Here is a 27,386-nt window from a genome sequence, read left to right as displayed (position 1 = left end):
GTTCGATCACACATCTAATTAACTGGACCTCATTTTAACTTGATTACATGTGCAAAGACTCTGTTTCCAAATCAGGTCACATTCAGAGGTACCTGGGGTTATGACTTTAACATATCTTTTTTTGGGGGGACACAATTTAACTTACAACACCCATTCTATCATTTCCCCCGCTTGTATTTAAGATGAAACATTGCTAATCAAGGCACTCTATCTAGTGACGACTCAATCCTTTTTAATACAGTGTTTTCGACAGCCACAAGCAGTTATAGAGTTGGCCTCTATGGTCGAATCAGTTTACAACATTGTACTAGTCCTGTGATAAAGGGGCTTGCTTTGATTGAGTTAAATTATGACTTTGATACCAAATAAAGGTTTAGGAAAAAATGCAATATGTTAGTACATTTGACTGTAGGGATGTAAAGCTATTTATGAAAGCTGTGTGTTATTAAAATAAGTACACTTTAATTACACCTTCTTTGACAGAGTGGCCTTTGTATGTAAAGCAAGACTGAATTCTCTTAATTTTTAGATTTCTCCTTACACATTAGAAAGCTTATTTCCTAAGAGATTTGCTAATGTTTGTTTCTCCCTCTATTTTTTTTTAAATTCTCTACAGATAAAATAATTGTGGGTAGCTTTATGGGATACCTAAGGATCTTTAGCCCCCATCCTGCAAAAACAGGAGATGGAGCTCAAGCCGAAGATTTGCTTCTAGAAGTGGATCTACGAGATCCAGTACTTCAAGTGGAAGTAGGAAAGTTTGTTTCGTAAGTAAGCCCACTAATTCTGGTATTTTACTTGGAGTATGTCAATCCTTTACAGTGTCACTTTTGTGTATTCTTCAAAGAAGACTATCCATGAATTAAATATATTTTCTGGATATTGTCACCTAGGTGTTTCTCATGTATGGAATGCTTTTTATGTGGAAACTATACATTTAAGAGATAATAATTTAGGGCCTTTTAATAGTAATAGACTTAACATGCCTGACATTATCAGAAGCTTAAAGACAACGAGATAAGCTTTTGAAAATAACCAAATAAAGAAATAAATAAGAAGTATCTACATATTTAAAGTTATATAAGTGTCCGTTTATAATTAGATGAAGTAGCAGATAACCATTACTTTTTGGTTCATAGCTTTGAGGTTTTAAAATGAATACTTATTTGGGGTAGAGAGGCCCTATCGTTTCTCGAAAGAAGTCAGTTCAACCCACAAAGTAAGTCTTCCCCCTACAAGAGCTTTGTTTCAAAGTGCTTTATTCTTAAATCTGATTTATTTTAGAAAACTGTTTATTAGTTTGAACTTTGGGTAATATGTCTGCTTTTTATTTACTGATGATATTGCTGATCCTCTTATTTTCATACACAAACGTTCTTAAAATTAAGCTTGTATTTCTTAATCATTTAGAAGTATGGTGAACTCTTATCAAGTAGCCAGAGTTGGTTTGCCTCCTCTTTTTGAGATCCCTTTTGCCTTTTTAAATCTGGGCAGTGCCCTAAGCTCTGGATTTTGGCATTCTACATTTGTTTATCATAATTTATTGGCCCCAGGTGCCATTTAGTCAGGGCTGTAACTCCTGCTTGAAAACCAAACAACCACTCATGAGCATTCACCCTCTTCTAGTGATATGTTTTATTCTGTTGGGAAGCTGTAGCTTAGATGCTTTAGGCTGGGATGTGAGATGAGACTTTTATGCTTTGTGACAGGCTGGACTGGGGAGATTTTGTGACCGATGTGGTTGGTAAATATCTACTCCATCTAAAAGCAGATGATGATTAGGTGCCCATCATGTACCTAGGACATATTAGGTGTGATGGATTTACAAAGTAAGGAGACAAAAGCATCCTTCCTGCTAAAAAGTGTTTTTACCTTACCATTAAAAAAAGTGAAAGACAGCCAATAATCATTCTGTATAGTAGTCCTTAAGTATAGCCCTCATCTATGTGATCACAGTGGAAGGGGAGGAAGTTAACGTTAATAAGTAGATAGTATACTAGGCCTTTCTATGACATCATGCTCTTTTCCTGAGCATGGTGGAAAACTTGTTTTGAATGTCCAGGGTACATATACAAAATTTCCAGAGGTGATACTGATTATGTGATAGTCATGTATATTTGCATTTTCTACTAGTAGAGCAAATTATGAGTATATATTAATTGTAACAACGTTTTGCAGATGTTATCTAATAAGATTCTTATTTGTAAATAAGATACTAACACTCTGAAAGTTTAAATGATCATACATATAGTAAGGTGCAGAGTCAGAACCCCCATCTAGGTCTGCAGACTTCAATTATAGTCCTTGCAGTTTAGAACAGAGTCTGTATCAGGGGTTGTACACTGGAGGCCTGCTTGTACATGTGAGCCTGCTCAGTATTTTATTTTATTTTGAGGCAAAGTTTCACTCTCGTCGCCCAGACTGGAGTGCAATGGCGCGATCTCAGCTTACTGCAACCTCCGCCTCCCAGGTTCAAGCAATTCTCCTGCCTCAGCCTCCCAAGTAGCTGGGACTACAGGCACGTGCCACCATGCCTGGCTAATTTTTGTATTTTTAGTAGAGACAGGGTTTCACCATGTTGGCCAGGCTGGTGTAGAACTTCTGATCTCAGGAGATCTGCCCCCCCGCCCCCCGCCCCCAGCCTCCCAGTGCTGGGATTACAGGTGTGAGCCATTACACCTGGCCACCTGCTCAGTATTTTAAATTTAAAAGAGCTGTCAACATTTAAGAACCAAGAGATTTCACATAAAACCCAATGCTTTCCGGCTTTTCTTGAAAAATGTGGGGCTCTGGCCCCAAGCCCAGAACCAAGTAATAGCCACCTCTTTTAGTCTGATTCAGTCTCCAGTTAATCACAACCATTTACACTCTTTACTCATTAACAACCCCTGGCTTGATCCTTGAAAACTGAATTTAGGGTCTCTAGACTGTGCCATGCTATTGTTTCTGGAAACCACTTGAGATAGGCTGGGAATTGTAGTGGTGATATTGGTAGTTTATTTCTATTTGAGATTTAGTCCAAACAGAAATATTTTCAATACTTGTAATAAAATTTCAGATATGGAAGTGATATATGCTACTTGTAATAATGATTGGTGTTTTGTGATGTTTTAACCTTTACAAGATGCTTTCACATTATTTTATTTCCTTTCATTGAACCTCTTGTTTTTCATGAGAAATAGGCTCAGGGAGATTTAAGTGACTTGCCGAAAGTCACAGGTGAATTAGTCAGAAAGCCAGGACTAGAACTTGGATTTCTTTGTTGAAAGAAATAGCACTTAGGGAGGGACCTCAGATCTGACTTTTTCTTGGAAGCTTTGTTGGCTTCAATCTGAAGGCAGTGCCTTGAGGCAGAGTACTTGAGCCTCTGGGGTTGTCAGATTGACTGTTTATTGTTATATTTATTTTTCAGTTTAGAATGTTATCTAATGAATTTTTTTGTTTACTCACAATGGCTGTGGTTATGACATCTTTTTGAAATTATTTTACAACTTTTTGGTTACATCTAGAACTAATATTGGAAAACTTTAAAAACTTTCTCTGTTTTTCAGAGGTACTGAAATGCTACATTTGGCTGTGTTACATTCTAGAAAACTTTGTATCTACTCTGTCTCAGGTAAGAAACATTTTTACCAATGTAGAATTTATATTACAAATTGGGCTTAATGTTATATGAGAATAGATATTCCCTAGTGCTGACTTGGTAGAGAACACAAAACATTTAGTTGAATGTTTTCTTGTTTTGGTTAACATTTTCCCATTTTTCATTTATTCTTTCAGATACTTAGGCTATAACATTTTCATGGTTTACTATTTCTGTGTATATGTATCTTTCTAGCAGAGGATTCCTCTTAATCACCAGCCTCTCCAGAATTGTTTCCAGGATTGCCTGTGACTAATAGAGGCCAATTCTGGGTACTTAGGACACTTGAGTCTTAAGAAATGTTCTACAATAACAAAATTGATTAGATGCTAAGTCATAGTGGTTTGAAGTACATTTTCTTTGGTGAACCTCAAGTATTTTCTCTTTACAGTTCCAATTTCTTGGTTTTTGGTTGTCTTCACTCAGTCAGGCTTCATCAGGTTTCATTCTCTAACATGGTTCTGTGGGTACAAGTATAGTATGCGGTTTGGTTTTTATTAAAATTATAGTATGTGGTTTGGTTTTTATTATATTTTATTTTGGCCTTTATTAAATGTAAGATATAACTTAAAAATTGTTATTTCAGTTATTAGATAAGTTTAGTTCAAGTTGAGAGTTATTTTAATGGATGTCAGTGTTGGGGGCATTTTTTTATGGGTATGAGAAAACTAAGTGTCTGTGAGGCTGTTCCTTATACCAGAGATCCTCTCCTTTGGAGCTTGCTGTAAATGTTACCCTCTAGGATTTGGATTTCTCAGACTTATTCTCTTCATTTGGGCTTTCTTTGTGTTTTGCTTTCAATTTGAGTAATGATGCATATTTACTCACTGAGTTGGATATTCTTAGGCAGTCTCTTTTCAGGGTGAAGATCTTTTAGATTTCCAAGGCAGGCCTGGTAACCTGGCGTGGTATATGGTAGACATCCAGTAAATACTTGTTGAATGAATGAATGGACAAATTTCTGGGTAGTGCTGAGGCAATTGACAGTGGCTTTCTTTGTTACTCTTCACCATGTGCTGTTTTCGTCCCCTTCTCTGTTACCACTATCATTTTATTTCCCATTGTGTTTATGTCAGAGGCCTGATAAAGTGTGCTCTCATTGATTTTATGGTAAAGGACATGGTTTCATGTTGCTCCTCCTAGCGACAGGGCATTTATTTAGTATGCCAGAGTAAATGGAGAAGGTATTATCATACGATATAGGCTACTTTATTGCATGGATCTAGTTGTTCTTCTGTTTTTGTCCGTAAGCCTGTTATTTTACTAAGTGGGTTACACAACCCATGGAGGAGAACTTGCCTGCAGTTATAGTTGCCCAGAGTACTTCTTTGGGAATTAGTTGCTTCTGAAGGCTCCATGGGGGCTCTAAGCAGGGCAGAGAGGAGGGTACCTTAGAAGCTAGAAATTCGATTAGACACTAGGCCTTCCCTGGTCCTGCTTGAACTATGGGCCAAAAAGACAGATGCCTCTGGAGGGATAAAATGTGTACTTATCAAAAAAACATACTCAAAGAAACTGGCATATTAGGTGACAATTTGTTTATGGCACATTTATATCCTTCAAGTAAGTGTTGAAAATGAAAGTTATTTGCTATGGGAATGGTGATTTTATAGCTCTTTTATTCTTTGTGTTCATTTAAAAGCTTTGTATTCTCTGGGGACTAGGAGTTGTCCAAACTGCATTCTCTTATGCCCCACCTCACTTCCCTTCTGTCTCTCATTTCTTCAGCCTCTTGTGATGTGAGCTGACAATTTGTATATTTTTCCTGGCTTGGCTTAAATTGAGAAGCATGGGAATGTTTTTGTTCTCTTGAATATGTTTCTTGAAGTTCCAGATTGAACTTTTACCTAGCTTTTACTGTAACAGGGGAAGCACAAACATTTTCTAATTTAAGTGAAACCACTAGTGTCAGCAGACAAACGTGTGAGCTGAACTTGACATCCTTTTCTTCAACTGCTCCCTTCTCAAATATTTTCAAACTAGAGGAGACCTTCTAAGGTCAGTCTCCTGGACATGCCTAACAACCGTTAATAGTCAGAGGCTATTTTGCTAAGTTCTTTTTGGTGGGTTATGTGTCATCAAATGTATGCTTAATATAGAGAAAAAACAGGGTCTTGCTGACCTGAAGTTGGTAAAGAGAAAGCATCACATGGCATCTCAGATTTCTTTCTGATGGGCTTCAGTTTCCGAATAAATGGTTACAGATGTGTGAATGTAAGCCATACTGATTATGTTGTTTTAAATATTATTTTACAAAAAATGTGTACTTCTCAAGAAGCATTTACCAAGCATCTGACATATTTATAGAATTTTAATGGTTTCCATGAGGAGGGCAAAAAAGATGTGGTTCTTTACTTTTGACAGTCTTACGTAATCTAACTTACTTCATCTGTAATGGCTTTGAGTTTAACATCCTTAGATTGCTCAGCAGTTACCTAAAATTGCACCGAAAACTGTTGTCAAAGTGACCTTTGATTTTCCAGAGAATTTTTTGGTTTAAATCAGATCTTGTTTAAGTAAGGCCTGTTGCATAAATGTTTGAATATTCATGTATTTTCTAATTGATGAAACTTTATAATGTATGTAGACTATAATCATGTATGCTATATTCAGTCCATATATCCCAGGGTAAAACCTATGTAAATAATTTTAATATTATGTCACTGATGCTTTTTTAGGGAGAAAATGGTCAGAAATAATAGATTCCCAAATACTTTTATTCCAAGGTAGTTATCTATGGAAAATTGTCTTTTTCTCCATAGTTGCATTATTAAATTTTAAAGTGCTATTACCTGACATTAAAGATGTATCAGTGCATTTGGAGTTTTTACACAAAGCCTAGTGTCGTTTCATGCCAAGTTTAAATATTGGCCGCTGACACCTATGTTCATTGACATGAGTTCCTAATGTTCCTGCTTGCATTTTGGCTAGCAGGCATGTATAGGTGCTTTTCTTATTCAGAGGGATCTGGTTGTAGATGTTGTTAAAAGAAAAACCTTAGTCAAATGAAATATAACAGAGTTTAATTGAGCAAAGAATGATTTGTGAATTGGGCAGCCTCTTGAGCCAGAGTAGGCTCAGAGAGACTCCAGCACAGCCACATGGTAGAAGACGATTTATAGACAGAAAAAGGAAAGTGACAGACAGAAAAAGGAAAGAGATGTACAGAAAATGGAATGAGGTACAGAAACGGCCAGGTTGGTTACAGCTTGATGTTTACCTTATTTGAACATGGTTTGAACAATTGGCCTCCTTTGAATGGCCAAAACTCAGTGATTGGCACAAGAGTAGGTTACAGTCTATTTATACCTCCATTTGGGTTATAGTTCACTATGTACAGAGAAACCTTTAGGCTGAACTTAAAAGATGTAAGGAGGCAGCTGTAGGCTAAACTTGATTTAACAATTTTCCTCTTTTGGTCGTCCTCTCAATTTTGAGAGATTGACCACAACTAGTCATTGATGTCACTATCACCATTGTAAATGTACTTATTTCATCTCAAAACCCATGAGAAATAGCAGAACAGTAGATTTTGTAAGGTAGGAACAAGGAATTCAGGTTATTTTTTGTAAAGGTTAGAGTAGAGGGTACTTCCTTATGCTGGAATGTCCTGTTTATAGGAGAAAAACAAAACCTGGTCTGTTCTAGGATCTTATTTTGATTTTGTCACATTTAACATGAGTGACTTCATTTTGGCTTGGTCTTGTCTGTTGGGACCTAGGGCATGAGTTCAGTCCAAAACAATGGCCTTCCATAATTTTATTTTAAAACTTCCCCCTTTTAGTCAGGTTCTCACATAGGTGAGAGTGTGACCAAAACTTAGGGCCTTAGTTCCACTCTCAGTTAACATCAATTTTGGGTTTCTGGTCTCAGGATGTCATTCATAGGTTACAGTGCCCTCATGGTCACGCATCTTTTTAAGCTATTGTCCTTCTAGTTGAAGAGAGATCATGTGGCACTCTAGAGATGGCTGCATGCAAACATTTAAAACTTTTGAGAGAATATAGCACACTAGGGAGATTACTATTTTGACTATCAGGAGGATAATACCAAGAGTTTGGAGCATGCTTCTTAGCCAGGGTCCCCATTAACCAAACCAACTAAAATTAAGTAGATCAAAGAATGAGCTAGATAAAGAGTCTGTTTTAAATAAGCAGTGTCTTCGTTAGTCCCTTGTAACTGAATCTCTATAATGCCCAATGTGATGCATTTCTCCATGGCCAAAAGGAAGTGCCAGCAAGTGCACAGATACTGCTGTTTAGCCAGTAAGTAATCTAGAGCAGTTCTATTATTTAGCATAACTTTCATAAGAGAATATAAAGTCTGTTGTGTGACTGTAGCCTTTAGGGTAGAATCTGCTATAAAGCCTATCATGAGGGATACATTTCTAATCATTACCTCATTTACTTCAAACCAAGGAAAAGGAGACCTAACAAATGATGTCTATTTAGAAGAATGAAGACTTCCTGGAAATGTTCTCTTTAACCTAGGATGTAGGTTAAGAGGAGTGGACCAATGTCCTGTTTCTGACTGATTATGAGGCAACAAATGTGTCATTAAAATTTTTCACCTGCATTGGGCCTTCATCTTTTATCTATTGAGGCATAAGATTGTCCATGTATAAGGCTGGCTGCAAAATCCTTCACAAATTAAAGTATACTCTATGAATGCACACAACAGACCCTCTTTTCACTTCTATTGTTCATGGAAGCATAAGCAAGAAAAAAATAGGTAAGAGTCTCCTGATAGCAGAGAAGTCTTGATCTGTGATCTTGAGAAAAAGCTGTCTATATCATGGATGCCATCGTCTTCTGGGGAGAAACTTTCCTGTTTAGCTTTACTTTAAGGTTGCAAATGGGTGTACAGTTCCAAGAGTGGAGGGGCCCTTTTGAGTTGTGAGATTATTAACTCAAAATTTCAAGGTCCCAAAGTTTTGCTGCAATGTAGATGGCAAGGGCGGTCTTTCTCTGGTATTCTCAGAAGATTGAATCTTTGTGTTCTAGATTTTGAAGGGGTTGATTGTCCTCAGTCAGCAGACTGTGAAAAGCTTTCTTTACCTGGTAGAGATACACTTCGACAAATAGAGCTAATGTTATAACATCAGCCCTCTTACATGGGAAAGCTTTTATACAACCAGAAAACATGCATTGAAAATGATAATTGAATGAAATCTTTCTATAAATGTTTAAATGGCTCATCAGCTAGCAGAAATGTACCTGAAATTTTGGTTGTCTTTCCAGGAATATGGGTTTGAAAAGCAAACATTGGTTGTAAACTCTTTTAGCAACATGAAACTGTCACCACACCAATTAATACTTTTTTTTTTATTATACTTTAAGTTCTAGGGTACATGTACAATGTGCAGGTTTGTTACATAGGTATACATGTGCCATGTTGGTTTGCTGCCACCATTAACTCGTCATTTACATTAGGTATTTCTTCTAATGCTATCCCTTCCCCTGCACGCCACCGCACGACAGGCCCTGGTATGTGATGTTCCCCACCCTGTGTCCAAGTGTTCTCATTGTTCAATTCCTACCTATGAGTGAGAACGTGCAGTGTTTGGTTTTCTGTCCTTGTGATTGTTTGCTCAGAATGATGGTTTCCAGCTTCATCCATGTCCCTGCAAAGGACATGAACTCATCCTTTCTTATGGCTGCATAGTATTCCATGGTGTATATGGGCCACATTTTCTTAATCCAGTCTATCATTGATGGACATTTGGGTTGGTTCCAAGTCTTTGCTATTGTGAATAGTGCTGCAAAAAACATACGTATACATGTGTCTTTATAGTAGCATGATTTATAATCCTTTGGGTATACCCAGTATTGGGATTGCTGGGTTAAATGGTATTTCTAGTTTCAGATCCTTGAGGAATTGCCACACTGTCTTCCATGATGGTTGAACTAGTTTACACTTCCACCAACAGTGTGAAAGCGTTCTTATTTCTCCTCATCCTCTCCAGCATCTGTTGCTTCCTGACTTTAATGATCGCCATTCTAACTGATGTGAGATGGTATCTCATTGTGGTTTTGATTTGCATTTCTCTGATGACCAGTGATGATGAGCATTTTTTCATGTGTCTGTTGGGTGCATAGATGTCTTCTTTTGAGAAGTGTGTGTTCATATCCTTTGCCTACTTTTTGATGGGGTTGTTTTTTTCCTGTAAATTTGTTTAAGTTCTTTGTAGATTATGGATATTAGCCCTTTGTCAGATGGGTAGATTGCAAAAACTTTCTCCCATTCTGTAGGTTACCTGTTCACGCTGCTGGTAGTTTTTTTTTTTTAACTCATGAAGTCCTTGCCCATGCCTGCATCCTGAATGGTATTGCCTAGGTTTTCTTCTAGGGTTTTTATGGTTTTAGGTCTAACATTTAAGTCTTTAATCTATCTTGAATTAATTTTGTATAAGGTGTAAGGAAGGGATCCAGTTTCAGCTTTCTACATATGGCTAGGCAGTTTTCCCGGCACCACTTATTAAATAGGGTATCCTTTCCCCATTTCTTGTTTTTGTCAGGTTTGTCAAAGATCAGATGGTTGTAGTTGTGTGGTGTTATTTCTGAGGGCTCTGTTCTGTTTCATTGGTCTATATCTCTGTTTTGGTACCAGTACCATGCTGTTTTGGTTGCTGTAGCCTTGTAGTATAGTTTGAAGTCAGGTAGCATGATGCCTCCAGCTTTGTTCTTTTTGCTTAGGATTGACTTGGCAATGTAGGCTCTTTTTTGGTTCCATATGAACTTTAAAGTGTTTTTTTCCAATTCTGTGAAGAAAGTCATTGGTAGCTTGATGGGGATGGCATTGAATCTATAAATTACCTTGGGCAGTATGGCCATTTTCACTATATTGATTCTTCCTATCCATGAGCATGGAATGTTCTTCCATTTGTTTGTGTCCTCTTTTATTTCATTGAGCAGTGGTTTGTAGTTCTCCTTGAAGAGGTCCTTCACATCCCTTGTAAGTTGGATTCCTAGGTATTTTATTCTCTTTGTAGCAGTTGTGAATGGGAGTTCACTCATGATTTGGGCTCTCTGTTTGTCTATTACTGATGTATAGGAATGCTTGTGATTTTTGCACATTGATTTTGTATCCTGAGACTTTGCTGAATTTTCTTATCAGCTTAAGGAGATTTTGGGCTGAGATGATGGGGTTTTCTAGATATACAGTCATGTCATCTGCAAACAGGGACAATTTGATTTCCTTTTTTCCTAATTGAATACCCTTTATTTCTTTCTCTTGCCTGATTGCCTTGGCCAGAACTTCCAACGCTATGTTGAATAGGAGTGGTGAGAGAGGGCATCCCTGTCTTGTGCCTGTTTTCAAAGGGAATGCTTCCAGTTTTTGCCCATTCAGTATGATATTGGCTGTGGGTTTCTCATAAGTAGCTCTTATTATTTTGAGATACGTTCCATCAATACCTAGTTTATTGAGAGTTGTTAGCATGAAGGGTTGTTGAATTTTGTAGAGGCCTTTTCTGCATCTATTGAGATAATCATGTGGTTTTTGTCATTGGTTCTGTTTATATGATGGATTATGTTTATTGATTTGCATATGTTGAACCAGCCTTGCATCCCAGGGATGAAGCTGACTTGATCGTGGTGGATAAGCTTTTTGATGTGCTGCTGGATTTGGTATGCCAGTATTTTATTAAGGATTTTTGTGTCAGTGTTCCTCAGGGATATTGGTCTAAAAATTCTCTTTTTTTGCTGTGTCTCTGCCAGGCTTTGGTATCAGGATGATGCTGGCCTCATAAAATGATTTAGGGAGGATTCCCTCTTTTTCTATTGATTGGAATAGTTTCAGAAGGTATGGTACCAGCTCCTCTTTGTACCTCTGGTAGAATTCGGCTGTGAATCCGTCTGGTCTTGGACTTTTTTTGGTTGGTACGCTATTAATTATTGCCTCAATTTCAGAACCTGTTATTGGTCTATTCAGAGATTCAACTTCTTCCTGGTTTAGTCTTGGGCAGGTGTATATGTCCAGGAATTTATCCATTTCTTCTAGATTTTCTAGTTTATTTGCATAGAGGTGTTTATAGTATTCTCTGATGGTAGTTTGTATTTCTGTGGGATCAGTGGTGATATCCCCTTTATCATTTTTTTTGCGTCTATTTGATTCTTCTCTCTTTTCTTCTCTATTAGTCTTGCTAGCGGTCTATCAATTTTGTTGATCTTTTCAAAAAACCAGCTCCTGGATTCATTGATTTTTTGAAGGGTTTTTTGTGTCTCTATTTCCTTCAGTTCTGCTCTGATCTTAGTTATTTCTTGCCTTCTGCTAGGTTTTGAATATGTTTGCTCTTGCTTCTCTAGTTCTTTTAATTGTGATGTTAGGGTGTCAATTTTAGATCTTTCCTGCTTTCTCTTGTGGGCATTTAGTGCAGAGATTTTGGTATGTTGTGTCTTTGTTCCCATTGGTTTCAAAGAACATCTTTATTTCTGCCTTCATTTCGTTATGTACCCAGTAGTCATTCAGGAGCAGGTTGTTCAGTTTCCATGTAGTTGTGCAGTTTTGAATGAGTTTCTTAATCCTGAGTTCTAATTTGATTGCACTGTGGTCTGAGAGAGAGTTTGTTATGATTTCTGTTCTTTTGCATTTGCTGAGGAGTGTTTTACTTCCAATTATGTGGTCAATTTTTGAATAAGTGCGATGTGGTGCTGAGAAGAGTGTATACTCTGTTGATTTGGATGGAGAGTTCTGTAGATGTCTATTAGGTACGCTTGGTGCACAGCTGAGTTCGAGTCCTGGATATCCTTGTTAACTTTCTGTCTCATTGATCTGTCTAATATTGACAGTGGGGTGTTAAAGTCTCCCATTATTATGGTGTGGGAGTCTAAGTCTCTTTGTAAGTCTCTAAAAACTTGCTTTATGAATCTGGGTGCTCCTGTATTGGGTGCATGTACATTTAGGATAGTTAGCTCTTCTTGTTGAATTGATCTCTTTACCATTATGTAATGGCCTTCTTTGTCTCTTTTGATCTTTGTTGGTTTAAAGTCTATTTTATCAGAGACTAGAATTGCAACTCCTGCTTTTTTTTGCTTTCCATTTGCTTGGTAGATCTTCCTCTATCCTTTTATTTTGAGTCTACGTGTGTCTCTGCACATGAGATGGGTCTCCTGAATACAGTACACTGATGGGTCTGGACTCTTTATCCAATTTGCCAGTCTGTGTCTTTTAACTGGGGCATTTAGGCCATTTACATTTGAGGTTAATATTGTTATGTGTGAATTTGATCCTGTCATTATGATGTTAGCTGGTTATTTTGCCCGTTAGTTGATGCAGTTTCTTCCTAGCATCAATGGTCTTTACAATTTGGCATGTTTTTGCGGTGGCTGATACCGGTCTTTCCTTTCCATGTTTAGTGCTTGCTTCAGGAGCTCCTGTAAGGCAGGCCTGGTGGTGACGAAATCTCTCAGCATTTGCTTGTCTGTAAAGGATTTTATTTCTTCTTCACTTATGAAGCTTAGTTTGGCTGGATATGAGATTCTGGGTTGAAAATTCTTTTCTTTAAGAATGTTGAATATTGTCCCCCACTCTCTTCTGGCTTGTAGAGTTTCTGCCGTGAGATCTGCTGTTAGTCTGATGGGCTTCCCTTTGTGGGTAACCTGACCTTTCTCTCTGGCCGCCGTTAACATTTTTTCCTTCATTTCAACCTTGGTGAATCTGACAATTATGTGTCTTGGGTTTGCTCTTGTCGAGGAGTATCTTTGTGGCATTCTCTGTATTTCCTGAATTTGAATGTTGGCCTGCCTTGCTAGGTTGGGGAAGTTCTCCTGGATAATATCCTGAGGAGTGTTTTCCAACTTGGTTCCATTCTCCCCGTCACTTTCAGGTACACCAGTCGGACGTAGATTTGGTGTTTTTACATAGTTCCATATTTCTTGGTGGCTTTGTTCATTTCTTTTTACTCTTTTTTCTCTAAACTTCTCTTCTCGCTTTATTTCCTTAATTTGATCTTCAGTCAATGATAGCCTTTCTTCCACTTGATTGAATCGGCTATTGAAGCTTGTGCATGTGTCACATAGTTCTTGTGCCATGGTTTTCAGCTCCATCAGGTCATTTAAGGTCTTCTTCTCTACACTCTTTATTCTAGTTAGCTATTCATCTAATCTTTTTTCAAGGTTTTTAGCTTTCTTGTTATGGGTTCGAACATTCTTCTTTAGCTTGCAGAAGTTTGTTATTACCGACCTTCTGAAGCCTACTTCTGTCAGCTCGTCAAACTCGTTCTCCGTCAAGCTTTGTTCCGTTGCTGGCAAGGAGCTGCGATCCTTTAGAGGAGAAGAGGCACTCTGGTTTTTAGAATTTTCAGCTTTTCTGCTCTGGTTTCTCCCCATCTTTGTGGTTTTATCTGCCTTTGGTCTTTGATGTTGGTGACCTACAGATGGGGTTTGGGTGTGGATGTCCTTTTTGTTGATGTTGATGCTATTCCTTTTTGTTTGTTAGTTTTCCTTCTAACAGTCAGGTCCCTCAGCTGCAGGTCTGTTCGAGTGTGCTGGAGGTCCACTCCAGACCCTGTTTGTCTGAGTATCAGCAGTAGAGGCTGTAGAACAGCAAATATCGCAGAACAGCAAATATTGCTTCCTGATCCTTCCTCTGGAAGCTTCTTCCCAGAAGGGCACCCTCCTGTATGAGGTGTCAGTCAACCCCTACTGGGAGGTGTCTCCCAGTTAGGCTACTCAGGGGTCAGGGACCCACTTGAAGAGGTAGTCTGTCTGTTTTCAGAGCTAAAACACCGTGCTGGGAGAACCACTGGTCTCTTCAGAGCTGTCAGGTAGGGATGTTTAAGTCTGCAGAAGTTTCTGCTGCCTTTTGTTCAGCTGTGCCCTGCCCCCAGAGTTGGAGTCTACAGAGGCAGATGGCCTTGCTGAGCTGCGGTGGGCTCCGACAAGTTCGAGCTTCCCCCGGCCGCTTTGTTTACCTACTCAAGCCTCAGCAATGACGGATGCCCCCCACCCCGCCAGGCTGCTGCCTCACAGGTCGATCTCAGACTGCTGCGCTAGTAGTGAGCAAGGCTCTGTGGGTGTGGGACTCACCTAGCCAGGTGTGGGATATAATCTCGTGGTGTGCCATTTGCTGAGACTGTTGGAAAAGGGCATATTTGGGTAAGAGTGTCCCGTTTTTCCACGTACAGTCTGTCACGGCTTCCCTTGGCTAGGAAAGGGATATCCCCCAACCCCTTGCACCTCCTGGGTGAGGTGATGCCCCACCCTGCTTCACCTCACCCTCCGTGGGCTGCACCCACTGTCCAACCAGTCCTAATAAGATGAACCAGGTAGCTCAGTTGGAAATGCAAAAATCACCCATCTTCTGTGTCAATCACGCTGGGAGCTGCAGATCGGAGCTATTCCTATGTGACTGTCTTCCAATTAATACATTTTTAATTTGGATAATTTTATCTCTTCCATGATGAGTCATAGAATGCAGAGTGTTTAATAACAAAAGCTCTAAGGACTCAGGAAGCACAAGGTGGCTGTCCAGGTTCTCCATGAGTCCATGCTTAATGTTGGACTTAATGTCCTCTTAAATAACAATTGTTTCTCCAATTTAGGTTCACAGCACTGATAACTGAAAGTTATAGGTATTTTGACTTGGATCATGGAGTTTGTTCACATTGCATATATAAACAATTTCAGTACTGTCTAGTTTAGCATGAAAATCTGACAAAGTATTTTCTTAGTATTGAATATTTTTGTCCTGCTTGGGTTAGCAGTTTTATAAACTAGTCAATCTGTTCATTAAAGTTCTGAGAATTCTTTTTTTTTTAAGATGGAGTCTAGCTCTGTTGCCCAGGCTGGAGTGCAGTCGCACGATCTCAGCTCATTGCAACCTCCGCCTCCCGGGTTCAAGTGACTCTCCTTCCTCAGCCTCCTGGGTAGCTGGGATTACAGGGCCCGCCACCACGTCCAGCTAATTTTTCTATTTTTAGTAGAGATGGGGTTCACTGTGTTGGCCAGGCTGTTCTTGAACTCCTGACCTTGTGATCCACCCTCCTCAGCCTCCCAAAGTGCTGGGAGTACAAGCGTGAGCCACCACGATCAGCCTTAAATTCTAAGAATTCTTACCCCACCCAAATTATATGATCCTAAAGTTACCAGAAACCTGTATTCAAGAGTGCTTGTCGGGGTCCTTTCTATCCTTTCATGAACCTCCTTAAAGATACCATACTCTAGGATTTTGGGTGCTTGTAAAGTTTTCAGGAACTGCATTAAAATTAAGCAATAACTGTGGAAATAACTTTAAATGATTATAAAGACATAATTGACAAGGAAATTTTGTCATTTATATGGCCTATAATAACATAACAACCATAAATATGACTGAGAGCATATGCCCAGACATACTAGAATTTTAGAAATCCCATACAATTTTGGTACACATATTAATAACATATTCATTAAAATATAAGTTGAAGATTAAAGATCATTTCGTGTTTGACAGTGCTTCCCATGTAATTTAACCTTTCAAATAATCCTGTTTATCTCTCTTTTGGCTGCTTCAGGTGCCCTCTGTAGCATCCCAAAGTTAGAGATTGAAAGAGACTTAATTTTGACCTGAAATTTGATTTTGGGGAGCCCATCAAATTGGCAAAGGTTTTATAACACTTGACCAAGATAGGATCACAGATCACCATAAATTAATGGTCATTCATTTAGCCAAAGTGATAATTACAAGACTTTTTTTTTGAAAAAGAAAAAAGCTGTAGTCTTTGATAGAGGAGACTCAGTCTTTCAATTATAAGACATAAGACAGCATGATAGATCCTGCCTCTTTTTCCTCCTCGTTTTTTTCCTTTTTTGCAGTTTATTCAATGCATAAATGAAAATATTTTACTGTGTCTTATTAATAAATGCTATGCACATTTTTGTTCAAAAGAGAAATCAAATTTTACTTTTGTATTAGTGTATTATAAATACTAAAGCTAATTTTAATAAAATCTCATAAATAAATTTATCTAATCTGGCTTCTTTTAACCACACGAGATTTCCATAAACCTTTCATTTTGCATTTTCCAGCTTTCTATATTCATCTTGTTTTTTTCTATTTTTTTACTCCTTCAGTGTGAAACCTATAAGAAACCTCAAACCAGATAATATTTTTAACACATATTTTTGTGCTTTTTTAACTTTCCTCATGAAAAGCATATCTTGCTTTTGTTTATACACTATGTATACAAAATTGTTCCATCTCTAGTAGCTTTAATTACATATATCAACTAAAATTTTAAACCTTAGTAACCTTAATTTCTGATTAAAACCCTAGAAAATAATTTTGAACTAATTTTATATCAGCATTTGCGATAAAAACTATTTTTTTAAGTTTTTAGAAAGATTTTTCTTCAAATTATTGTTTTTTTAACAGATCTAAATATATGTAGCTTTTCTGTATCATATAAAAATAACATCAACGTATACAGACAAACTCATGTTTAATAATTAATGTTTCAATATTTTAACTTATAAATGACTCAGACATTTTGATTATTATTTAATTTAACATAACATGACTTGAAGATTTTAAATTACTGAAAATAATTTTGAAAATATGACACAGGTACCCTCCTTAATGTCTTCCCTTAGTCATTCTGGGTGCCAAGTAGCCTCGTGGTATGCAGGAGGCCTATGAAGGTCAAGGCCTCTCTGAGTCCTGACATACCAGGTGCAATGGTCAGGATAGAAGACAAGGCTGTGAAGACTATATCTGGAGGATTCAACCCCTCTCCAAATAGCCAGTAGGCAAGCAGGGAAAGCAGGGGAGAAGGGAGCATATTTGGCTTGGTTCTGGCTTGTAGCTGACAGTCTAGGCACTAAGAACATGCCTCTAGGCTGGGTGTGGTGGCTCACACCTGTAATCCCAGCACTTTGGGAGGCCGAGGCGGGCTGATCACGAAGTCAGGAGATTGAGACCATCCTGGCTAACACCGTAAAACCCCGTCTCTACTAAAAAATACAAAAAATTAGCCGGGTGTGGTGGCGGGCACCTGTAGTCCCAGCTACTCAGGAGGCTGAGGCAGGAGAATGGCGTTAACCCAGGAGGCGAAGCTTGCAGTGAGCCAAGATCGTGCCACTGCACTCCAGCCTGGGTGACAGAGTGAGACTCTGTCTCAAAAAAATAAAAAAAAAAAATGAAAAGAACATGACTCTAGATCTCATCATGTCCACCTGTGCAGACCCCCAAATCCAGAGGCTCTAAACCAAAAACAGCTCACAGTCAATCAAGCAAATATCTTGTTTTTTTTTGTTTTTTTTTTTTTTTTTCCACCAGTTGTCAAATGATCCTTTATTTAAATATTTTCCTTTGTGCTTAACTGGCTGGGCATTCCACAGCACCACTGTTGATGTCATATATGATGTCATGAGGGTGGCGGCCATCAACATTACAGCCCACAGACTGGGCAGTCCCCAAGATCTCTTTAATGGTTCCAGAGAGTTCTCTGGCTAAGGATCGGTGTCGCATCTGTCGAACAATGTTGACGATCTCATCAAAAGTTATATTCCCACTGTGTTTAATGTTTTTCTGTTTCTTTCTGTCTCTTGGTGGTTCCTTGAGGGCTTTGATGATCAGGGCAGAGGCAGAAGGCACCACCTCAATCTGGGCCTGTCTGTTCTGAATGGTCAGTTTCACTGTAATCCTCAGGCCCTTCCAGTCACCCGTTGCCTTGGCAATGTCATCACCAACCTTTTTTGGAGACAGACCCAGGGGGCCGATCTTGGGGGCCAGGGCAGAAGTGGCACCGACTTCACCTCCGGTGCACCTCAGGTATACGACTTTAATCTCGTTGGGGTCGAACTTTGGCAGCATGGTGGAGGCGGCTGGTGTTGGATGAACCCGGATTCGGGACGACCGAAGAAAGTTGCACCTTGGCCTCCTCCGAGCCGAAAGCCGCGAGCAAATACCTTGTTATATTTAACTGATAATTTTGAAGCTATTCCTATTTTAGCAACAATTTTAGAATTTACTTTATTTACCAAATATTATCACAGACACATAACACACATGGACATGAAAGATTTTCATTTGCTAGCTTTTAAATAGTTTTTCTTTTCCCTATTTGGTCTATTAATCTTCCAGTTACTTGTTTCGTTGCCCTAAGCAATTGTTAACCAGGCAACAAATTTGCATTTCTAAAATAACAACTCTTAGGTACAACAACAAAAAGTTATATTCCATATGTACATAGCTAAGATTTTAGGCCTAAATATTGTATCATCATTTGCCTCAAACCAAGGAAAAAATGTTGCTCCCATAAAAGCTCAGTTAAGATGGCCAGAAAGGCACCTTAATCAAAGGTATGACTTATGCCAATTTAAAACAATGTGAAGAGTTTCTAATATACACAGGCAGACATCCTTAAAAATGGTGATTTCCTTAATAGATATAAATTTCTTTTACAGAAGGGTTTCAAGATAGCCAATGAAATTCCAGAAAGGCATATTTTAGTTCAATAGGTGTTCTTAATTTAGCTACTGTTTCTTAACTAAAATTACTGAGTTCAGAGTGGAGCCCGTTAAGGAATAGGGTGAAGAAAGCATCCTCTGTGCCTGGACTGAGCATGGTTGCATCTGAAAAAGAAGCAAGCCTATTTTGCCTGAGGGCCTGCCTTTTATAAACACTTTATCTACCATAGCTTTCTTTTCACCTTTGGGTCAGGACAGTAACTAAGCCAAAAGATTAGCACATTTAATTTTTCTTATCAATTAGTTGCTTAAGCTTTTTATTTACCTTTTACAAAGAGTCTTTTAATAAAAATATTGAAAAATTTGGCTGGGTGCAGTGGCTCACGTCTGTAATCCCAGCATTTTGGGAGGCTGAGGCGAGTGGATCACGAGGTCAGGAGATCGAGACCATCTGGCTAACACTGTGAAACCCCATCTCTACTAAGAAATACAAAAAATTAGCTGGGTGTGGTGGCAGGTCCCAGCTACTCGGGAGGATGAGGCAGGAGAATGTCGTGAACCTGGGAGGCCAGAGCCTGCAACGAGCTGAGATCGTGCCTCTGCACTCCAGCCTTGGCGACAGAGCGAGACTCCATCTTAAAAAAAAAAAAAATTGAAAAATTTTAGAAGCTTCCACAGGTCAATAGGGATCCCTAGATGAGACTATTTGGGGAGCCTTCATTTTCAAATGTACATCTTTGGTGCAGTGTTGTTCATTTGGAACATTCCACATTTGTAACTTATCTTTAGTAATATTTTGCCATTTCTGTTAGACTTTGCTGCTTCTGGGGCCTAACACTTAAGCATGTATAAGCTGGAAGGTACTCAGTTCTTCAGAAACTAAGGTTCCCATTTTTACCTCAAATATTGGCTTTGGCTCTCAGACCTTCTTGGTCAACCTAGCCAATGATTTTTCTCTACCTAAGTGTGCAAGAAAAATGAAACAAAAGGGGTAGAACACAGAAATTTCTGCTAATTTCCAAGAGCTAAACTTTATACCCCCTGCAATATTTCCATTTACTACCAGTTTCTTTCTGACCTAGTCAGATAAAAGAAGCCCCCAACTGGATACAAGACAGTTAATTGTCAGATCCAGTCTGATCCTAGACCCAGTCCAGTTTCTTTCATGACTTCCAAACCCCGTTTGGATCAGAAATTTGCTCAAAGAAACTTGGAGAGCTCAAAACACAAAAATGTGGAGCTTCTGAATCTGAGAGAGAACTTACTGTGATCCCCAGTTGCTGTGAGAGAGCAATGGACACAATAGGCCTAGTGGGCACCTTGCTTGGTCTCTCAGCTCTCCTGGCGGTTGTTAGAAGCTCTACTTTGGATCCCACTTCTGACACCATCTGTTAAAAGAAAAACCTTAGCCAAATTAAATTTAACAGCATTTAATTGAACAAAGAACAATTTGTGAGTTGGGCAGCCTCTTGAGCCAGAGTAGGCTCAGAGAGACTCCAGTGTAGCCATGTAGTAGAAGATTTATAGACAGAAAAATGAAAGAAATGTACAGGAAATGGAATGAGGTACAGAAACAGCTGGATTGGTTACAACTCAGCATTCACCCCATATGAACATGGTTTGATCAGTTGGCCGCCTTTGGCCAAAACTTGATGATTGGCACAAAGGAAGGTTACAGTCTGTTTACACTTCCATTTATGTTATAGTTCACTATGTACAGAAAAACCTTTAGGCTGAACTTAAAATATGTAAGGAGGCAGCTTTAGGCTAAACTTGATTTAACAGTTCAGAATGAAATTTGAAATTTCTGTAGGGATAAACCAGGTGACTCCTGGAGCTGCTTTTTCTGGTTTCTTGGAGGCTAGAACTCTCTTCAGGTTAATACCGTATGTGTTTCCCTCACGCGTGTGGCTGGTTTGGTTGTGATTCCTCCTCAGCTTCCTGGCACCTCACTGATTTTACTACCATTTAGAATCCAGAAAGCCTTCATCCTCCATCAAGGTCAGCAGGCAAATTTAAGCCTTTATCTTTGTTTCTTATTCTATTGGTATATAAAATCTATTTTTGGCCAGGTGCGGTGGCTCATGCCTGTAATCCCAGCACTTTGGGAGGCTAAGGCGAGTGGATCACCTGAGGTTAGGAGTTTGAGACCAGCCTGGCCAACATGGTGAAACCCTGTCTCTACTAAAAATACAAAAATTAGCCGGGTGTGGTGGCAGGCGCCTGTAATCCCAGCTACTCAGAAGGCTGAGGCAGGAGAATTGCTTGAATCCAGGAGTCAGAGCAGTGAGTGGAAATTGCACCACTGAACTCCATCCTAGGCAACAGAGTGAGACTCTGTCTTTAAAAAAAGAAACAAAAAAAACCACTGTTAATTAACCATTTGTGGGGGCCATGGAACTGAGTAGAAATGATTCTCCTTCAAGAAATCCTCCCCTGATAGTTTTTCCTCTTTTAACTATTAAAAGACAAACTTAAGACAATTTAAATTTAGCGGACTTTAATTGAGCAAGGAATACCTCAGGTATCGGGCAGCCCTCACAACCAGAGGAGGTTCAGAGCACTCTGCTTTTCAACATGAGCAGGCAACATTTATGGACAGACAATGCAAGTGAGGTACAGAAACAGCTTCATTCTTGACAGCTTAGCATTTACCTTACTTGAACATGGTCTGATCAGTTGGCTGCCTATGATTGGCTGAATGTCAGCTACCATGATTGGCCAGGCTGAGAAAGGCAAAAGAGAGGGAAAAAAAAATCTTTACTCATCTTCGGTTCTCCAGCTGGGGCTCTATAAATTAGACTGGCCAAAGACTAATTAACAACAGGAAAAACAAGCAGAAATTTATTAACATATGCATTGCTCATGTACACATAGGAATATTCCATAAGGAGTGACTCAAAAGGGTAGTTGGACCTTGGGCTAACATAGCATTTTAGATGAAATAAAAGAAAATGGGTTTTGGGCTTCTGTACACAGAAGGCAAGTTATGGGAAGGTGACCAGAAAAAGTGTGGTAAACAAGGGTTGCTTAGTAAAGTTTGTTATGGTGATTTAAGTTGAGGCCTTCTCCATTGAAAAGAGCTAAGGGTACTCCTCTTCCTGGTACAAGGGAGGGAGACATTTTTTTATAAATGGAGATTTCTTTTTTTAGATGATGACTTGTTTTTAGAGCTTTTCTGGCTAATTCCCTATGTCCTTTAGCTCAAAATAATCCATATGCCAAAGAGTCCTGTTTGAGGTGGCATATTCTGGTACCCTGCAGTGGAAAAGACATATTCTTGAAGCTGTTTTTGTTGGGGAAATTGTCGTTGACAGGATCCATGGACAGTAAAATCTTTACTGGGTGCGAGGACCACATTCTCTGAAAGTTGTTACATGGTGGACAACTGGGCAGCAGGATACAATACCTAATGCCTGGTTCTAAAGATTTGGTTTAGGTTCTAAAAGTCTGGTTTGAATACTCACTTTTCTACCTTGAATACTGTATGATTTTGGGGAAATTTCTGTAAATTTTTTTTGAACTTAAGGTGCTTCAATTCTAAAATGGAAATAAAAATATATTCTTACGATCTCAGTGTATGTTGGTAAATTCTTCTGGACAAACAAACCCAAAACAAATAAATGCTCCTATATAAATTTATAAATAAATAAGTACACATACATGTATTTTTAGATATTTTTAGTGATTGAGTACTACCCAGTTTGAGAACTATTGCATTTGCTTTATGATAATTTAAAATTTTCCTTAACTTTTACATTTTGGATTAATGAATGATGCTTCTTTATGGAAAAAATTGCTTTCTGAATCCTTTTTCTTTCCAACACATATTTTAATCCTAATGTTCTTGCTCTATATGTATAAAATACAGATAAATACTCTTTTCTCATTTGGAAAGAACTAGAAAGTGAAGCACATGTAGTCTATTAAATGCAGAGTATTTTTCTGTGTTTGGAAGGAGATTCTTCTTGGTAGACTTCAAATAAAAAACATTTTCCTATTGTTGAGGGAAGCTTAGAAAATTTCTCAATTAAATTAGAATATAATTAGGGGCTTGAATATTTTGAGAGTTGGGGCAGGAACATTAATTGCTTGAAAGTGTTGGGGTTTTTTTTTCTTAGACACTTTGAGTCATTTCTTTGCTCTATTAGTGTTTATAAATGCAGAGAACTTATTTATTTCCGATCTGAAATTAGAGGGTTTTGTTGTTATTTAAATAATTACACTTTACTCAGATATATTCTGTCCAATAAAAATAGAATATAAAGTGTCCCCAGGGTAGTATTTTGTCTAATGGTGTAATTTAGCTGAGATGTAAATTGTTTTAACTGTACTGGCTTTGTGTATCATCAGTATGCTAATTTTTCACAATACATAATATTTTAGTGCTTTACCATTATAATTTCCCTAAAATTACTTAGAATTGGAGTAGTGGATGAGAACAAATTAATGTTTTTTAGTGTACACAAATACAAAGTAATCCTTTTATTTTTTTCCTTAGGAACCTTGGGTAATGTGGAACATGGGAATCAATATCAGATAAAATTGATGTATGAACATAATCTTCAGAGAACAGCCTGCAATATGACCTATGGATCATTTGGTGGTGTAAAAGGTAATTTGCTTTTAATCATGAGTATGCTATTTCAAGTGACAGATTTAGAATATTTGGTCATATAAAACAGAGGATTAAGTGGTTTGACTCTCAGAAAGAGTTAAAATAGACATTTTATTGAAACCTTTGTATCCAAATGCTCAAGCAAGTCTATGGCCATACCACCCTGAATGTGCCTGATATTGTCTGATCTTGGAAGCTAATCAGGGTCGGGCCTGGTTAGTACTTGGTTAGGAGACCAAATACCCAATCAAAATAATGAAAAAAAACAAACTTTAAACATTGGATGTCTTTGATTTTTATATAACCAGCACATTTTTATATGGTCTATAGAAACATTTCTAAAACTGCCTTTTCTGCAGATTTTGTCTTTTATATATAAGCTGACTGAAACTGAGCTTTTTTTGTGTGTGATGGAACTGTGGTACCTGACTGTCTCTCTCAGTGGAAAAAATGGTTGACCTCATTGACAGGAAGTCACTGCTCTACCTGCTACAGGCAGGATAAAGCTGCAAACACCTCTCTCCACCCTACCCATATCTGGGGCTGCTGCACAGGGTCATGTGGGTCGTTTCTGCACAGGGCAGCTGGAAGAGCGGGGGATGTGGGGCTGAAATACAGACTTGATCCTGCTCATCGAGCCATGCTTTCTGGCTTGGAGTAAATCTACCCAGAAGAAGGGGTGCTTTTTCTATGTTTCACAAAGGCATCACCTTTATCTAGTACTGGCTCAGTGAGACTGGGTTCCTCCCACCTTGGCAGAGGGGTGTCTTTTTCTAATTAGCACAAAGGCCACCTTCATTGTGTCCACTCAGTCCCAGAGCTTCCAGATTCACCAAGGCTTGGTGCTTGCTTGTGTACACTCTTGCTGTTGGCATGGGAAGGCTCTTATTTCCAAACCAACTTCTCTCTGTGCACTGTGACAGGGTGGTAGAGGAGCTGGTGTTGCTGGATTGAGGATAGGAAGCCAGGTGGTGACACTTACCTGTGTGATTGTGTGACTGTGTGCATATGTATCTATGTTCCTGTGCCACCTGCAGAGCATGTAACTAGGGATTTTATAATATCTTAGCTCTTCCTGGACTCATGTTTTATGAGTTTATTGTTTAGCTGTTGCATTGTATTCTTCCTTAGCAACATAAGAAAATGATTTCATTTTGGAAGTATTATTCATTTGTGTGAACTCAGTTTTTTTGTATTAATACATACAGATAAAGACAAGGAATAGTTGAATTTGGGTATACCAAGCAGCATCAGGGATATTTTTGGTGGTGATGTGCAAATAAATATTTTGCGTAACTGAAGTGATGTGAAACAAAACACTTGGTTAGGTTGGAGGACTGCTTGAGTAACAGGAATGTTTGGATTACTTGAATGATAAGGAGGTATCTAGAGTTAGATGGAGAGAAATTTAGATGAGGGGAGAGTCTGTCAGTGAAGTGCTTCCTCAGCTTTTAGAACTGATTTTTACTGTCCTTTGAAAAAATATCTGACCTGATTAGGGAACCTAGGCCTCCCTTGTTTAATTAGCTATTTTCAATTCACTTTTCCCTACCGAATCTCCAAAAAGCAAATTGCTAAATTCCATACATCATAAAAAAATTATGACATGAGAAAAAAATGCTTTGGCCAAATAAAAGTGTTTTTTGATAGCATAACAGTGGTTCTTTAGATCACATCAAATGTTATATAGCAGGGATCCCCGACCCCCAAGCTACAGACGCGTAGTGGTCCATGACCTGTTAGGAACCAGGTTTCACAGCAGGAGGTGAGCGGCAGGCAAGCAAGCAAAGCTTCATCTGTATTTACAGCCACTCCCCATCGCTTGCATTAGCCTGAGCTCTGCCTCCTGTCAGATCTGGCTGCATGAGATTCTCATAGAAACGCAAACTCTATTGTGAACTGTGCATGTCAGGAATCTAGGTTGTGTGCTCTTATGCAAATCTAATGCCTGATCATCTGTCATTGCCTCCCATCATGCCAAGATGGGACCATCTAGTTGCAGGAAAACAAGCTCAGGGCTTCTACTGATCCTACACTGTGTTGAGTTGTGTAATTATCTCATTATGTATTACAATGTAATAATAATAGAAATAAAGTGCACAATAAATGTAATGTGCTGAGTTATCCTGAAATCTTCCCCCTTCCTGGTCTGTGGAAAAATTGTCTTCCACAAAACTGGTCCTTGATGCCAAAAAGGTTGGGGACCACTATTATATAGATTGCAGTGTACTTTTTATTTTATTATCAGATCAAGTTAACCCTGTTGGATACAGTGAGTTCTAAATTTCTCTTCAAAGAATCAGTATGTCAGTATGTTCAGTTGTTTGTCCTCCATTTTAAAGTTTAACTTCCTTGTAGTTTCAGTAAATAGCCTTTTCCACCAGTTTTAATCAGTAGTTCACATCTGTTCCCCTGGTCACCTGCTCTGTCCTGACTTATCCTGGTTGCCTGCTTTGACCTCAGTCAGCCCTGGTCACCTGCTCTGACCTAAGTCACCTTTAGTTACCTGTTCCATAACCGTCTTTCCTGCCAAATTGCTTACCCCGCCACTCTGGCTCATACCCTGTTCTCTTTAAAATAGCCAATCAGAATTAGCTTAGACTGTGTGGTCCAACCCTAGCCAATAGGGGAACAACACAGCAGTAGGGGCTAACTGTGTCAGGAATAAGAATCCCTTCCCCTCCCTTGTTCAGGTGTACTCTCACCATTGCCCCATCTGCGAGTTGCACCCTTCTATAGATGTAAAATTGCCTTGCTGAGAAATTTTTTTTTTTGTTTTTTGAGATGGAGTCTCGCTTTGTCATCAGGCTGGAGTGCAGTGTTGTGATCTCGGCTCACTGCAACCTCTGACTCCCTGGTTCAAGCAATTCTTCTACCTCAGCCTCCCAAGTAGCTGGGATTAGAGGCACATGCCACCATGCCCAGCTAATTTTTGTATTTTTAGTAGAGATGGGGTTTTCACCATGTTGGCCAGGATGGTCTCGATCTCCTGACCTTGTGATTCGCCTGCCTCAGCCTCCCAAAGTGCTAGGATTACAGGCATGAGCCACTGCACCTGGCCGAAAAAATTCTTTGAGCACTAGTTCTTCTTTTTGGCACCGAGGGAGAAGCATTTGTTTGTAACAATCTGGTGGCCCGTATGGGAGCCTATTCTCCCCTGGAGAACAGGTCTCCAGTTGCCTCTCATGGGGAGACATGTCCCACTGCCTTGTTTTGGTGGCCTCAGAGTGAGAGACTGGGGATCCACCTGGTGTGACAAATAAACCCGGGCTGGCAACCTGGGAAAAAGGATCCTCACATACCATGGTGACCAGGTAACTCTGTGCACAGAGCGAGGTAAGAAACGTCATAAAGGTGACAAAGTATTTCCTTGGTGGTCGGGATATTCAGGGGGCTGAATGTGCATGTGAATGATCACAAGCACTCCTACTTGCGGTGCTGCTTGTGTGAATGGTACAAAGTACTACAGTTGTGTGGAGTGAGTGGGTCCTATCTGCGATTCTGTGGTCACCTCATATGGCTTAGGGCGGATCCTGCCGTGGGATTTGTACTAGCATGCTGATGCCAAGAGGGACTTAGCTCTCCTTCAGGGGAGCTGCCAGAGTGGACGAAGTGCAAGAAGGGTGCAAGGAGCCTCCTGCAGGTGGAACTAAAGGATAGGCGGGACATTTCTAATATGAGAAATTGAACCTAACAGCCCTAGCAAACCTCTAGAGAATAATAGGTGAGACATTTC

The 27,386-nt window shown here is 39.1% G+C and overlaps 2 protein-coding genes across 18 annotated transcripts in view; one reads left to right on the top strand and one right to left on the bottom strand.

Annotated features, from left to right (window-relative positions):
• Positions 1-27,386, top strand: part of BBS9 (Bardet-Biedl syndrome 9) — a 517,916-nt gene that overhangs the window by 22,754 nt on the left and 467,776 nt on the right. For all 17 annotated transcript variants that reach the window (XM_055293460.2, XM_055293455.2, XM_055293456.1 and 14 more), the window contains exons 3-5: positions 617-767; positions 3,552-3,616; positions 23,534-23,647. In XM_055293460.2, coding sequence (XP_055149435.1) covers positions 617-767; positions 3,552-3,616; positions 23,534-23,647 — 330 coding nt within the window. The remainder of the gene's footprint in view (positions 1-616; positions 768-3,551; positions 3,617-23,533; positions 23,648-27,386) is intronic.
• LOC129490052 (large ribosomal subunit protein uL11-like) lies at positions 17,924-18,463 on the bottom strand. The gene has a single exon (XM_055293467.2). It carries the CDS (start codon positions 18,434-18,436, stop codon positions 17,939-17,941), a length of 498 nt encoding a protein of 165 aa, XP_055149442.1. The 5' UTR covers positions 18,437-18,463; the 3' UTR covers positions 17,924-17,938.

The sequence above is a fragment of the Symphalangus syndactylus genome, chromosome 9 (genome assembly GCF_028878055.3).
Source record: "Symphalangus syndactylus isolate Jambi chromosome 9, NHGRI_mSymSyn1-v2.1_pri, whole genome shotgun sequence".
In the NCBI taxonomy this organism is placed as follows: Eukaryota; Metazoa; Chordata; class Mammalia; order Primates; family Hylobatidae; genus Symphalangus; species Symphalangus syndactylus.
Note: the sequence above shows the minus strand (reverse complement) of the source record. Positions and strands in the feature narration are given on the sequence as shown.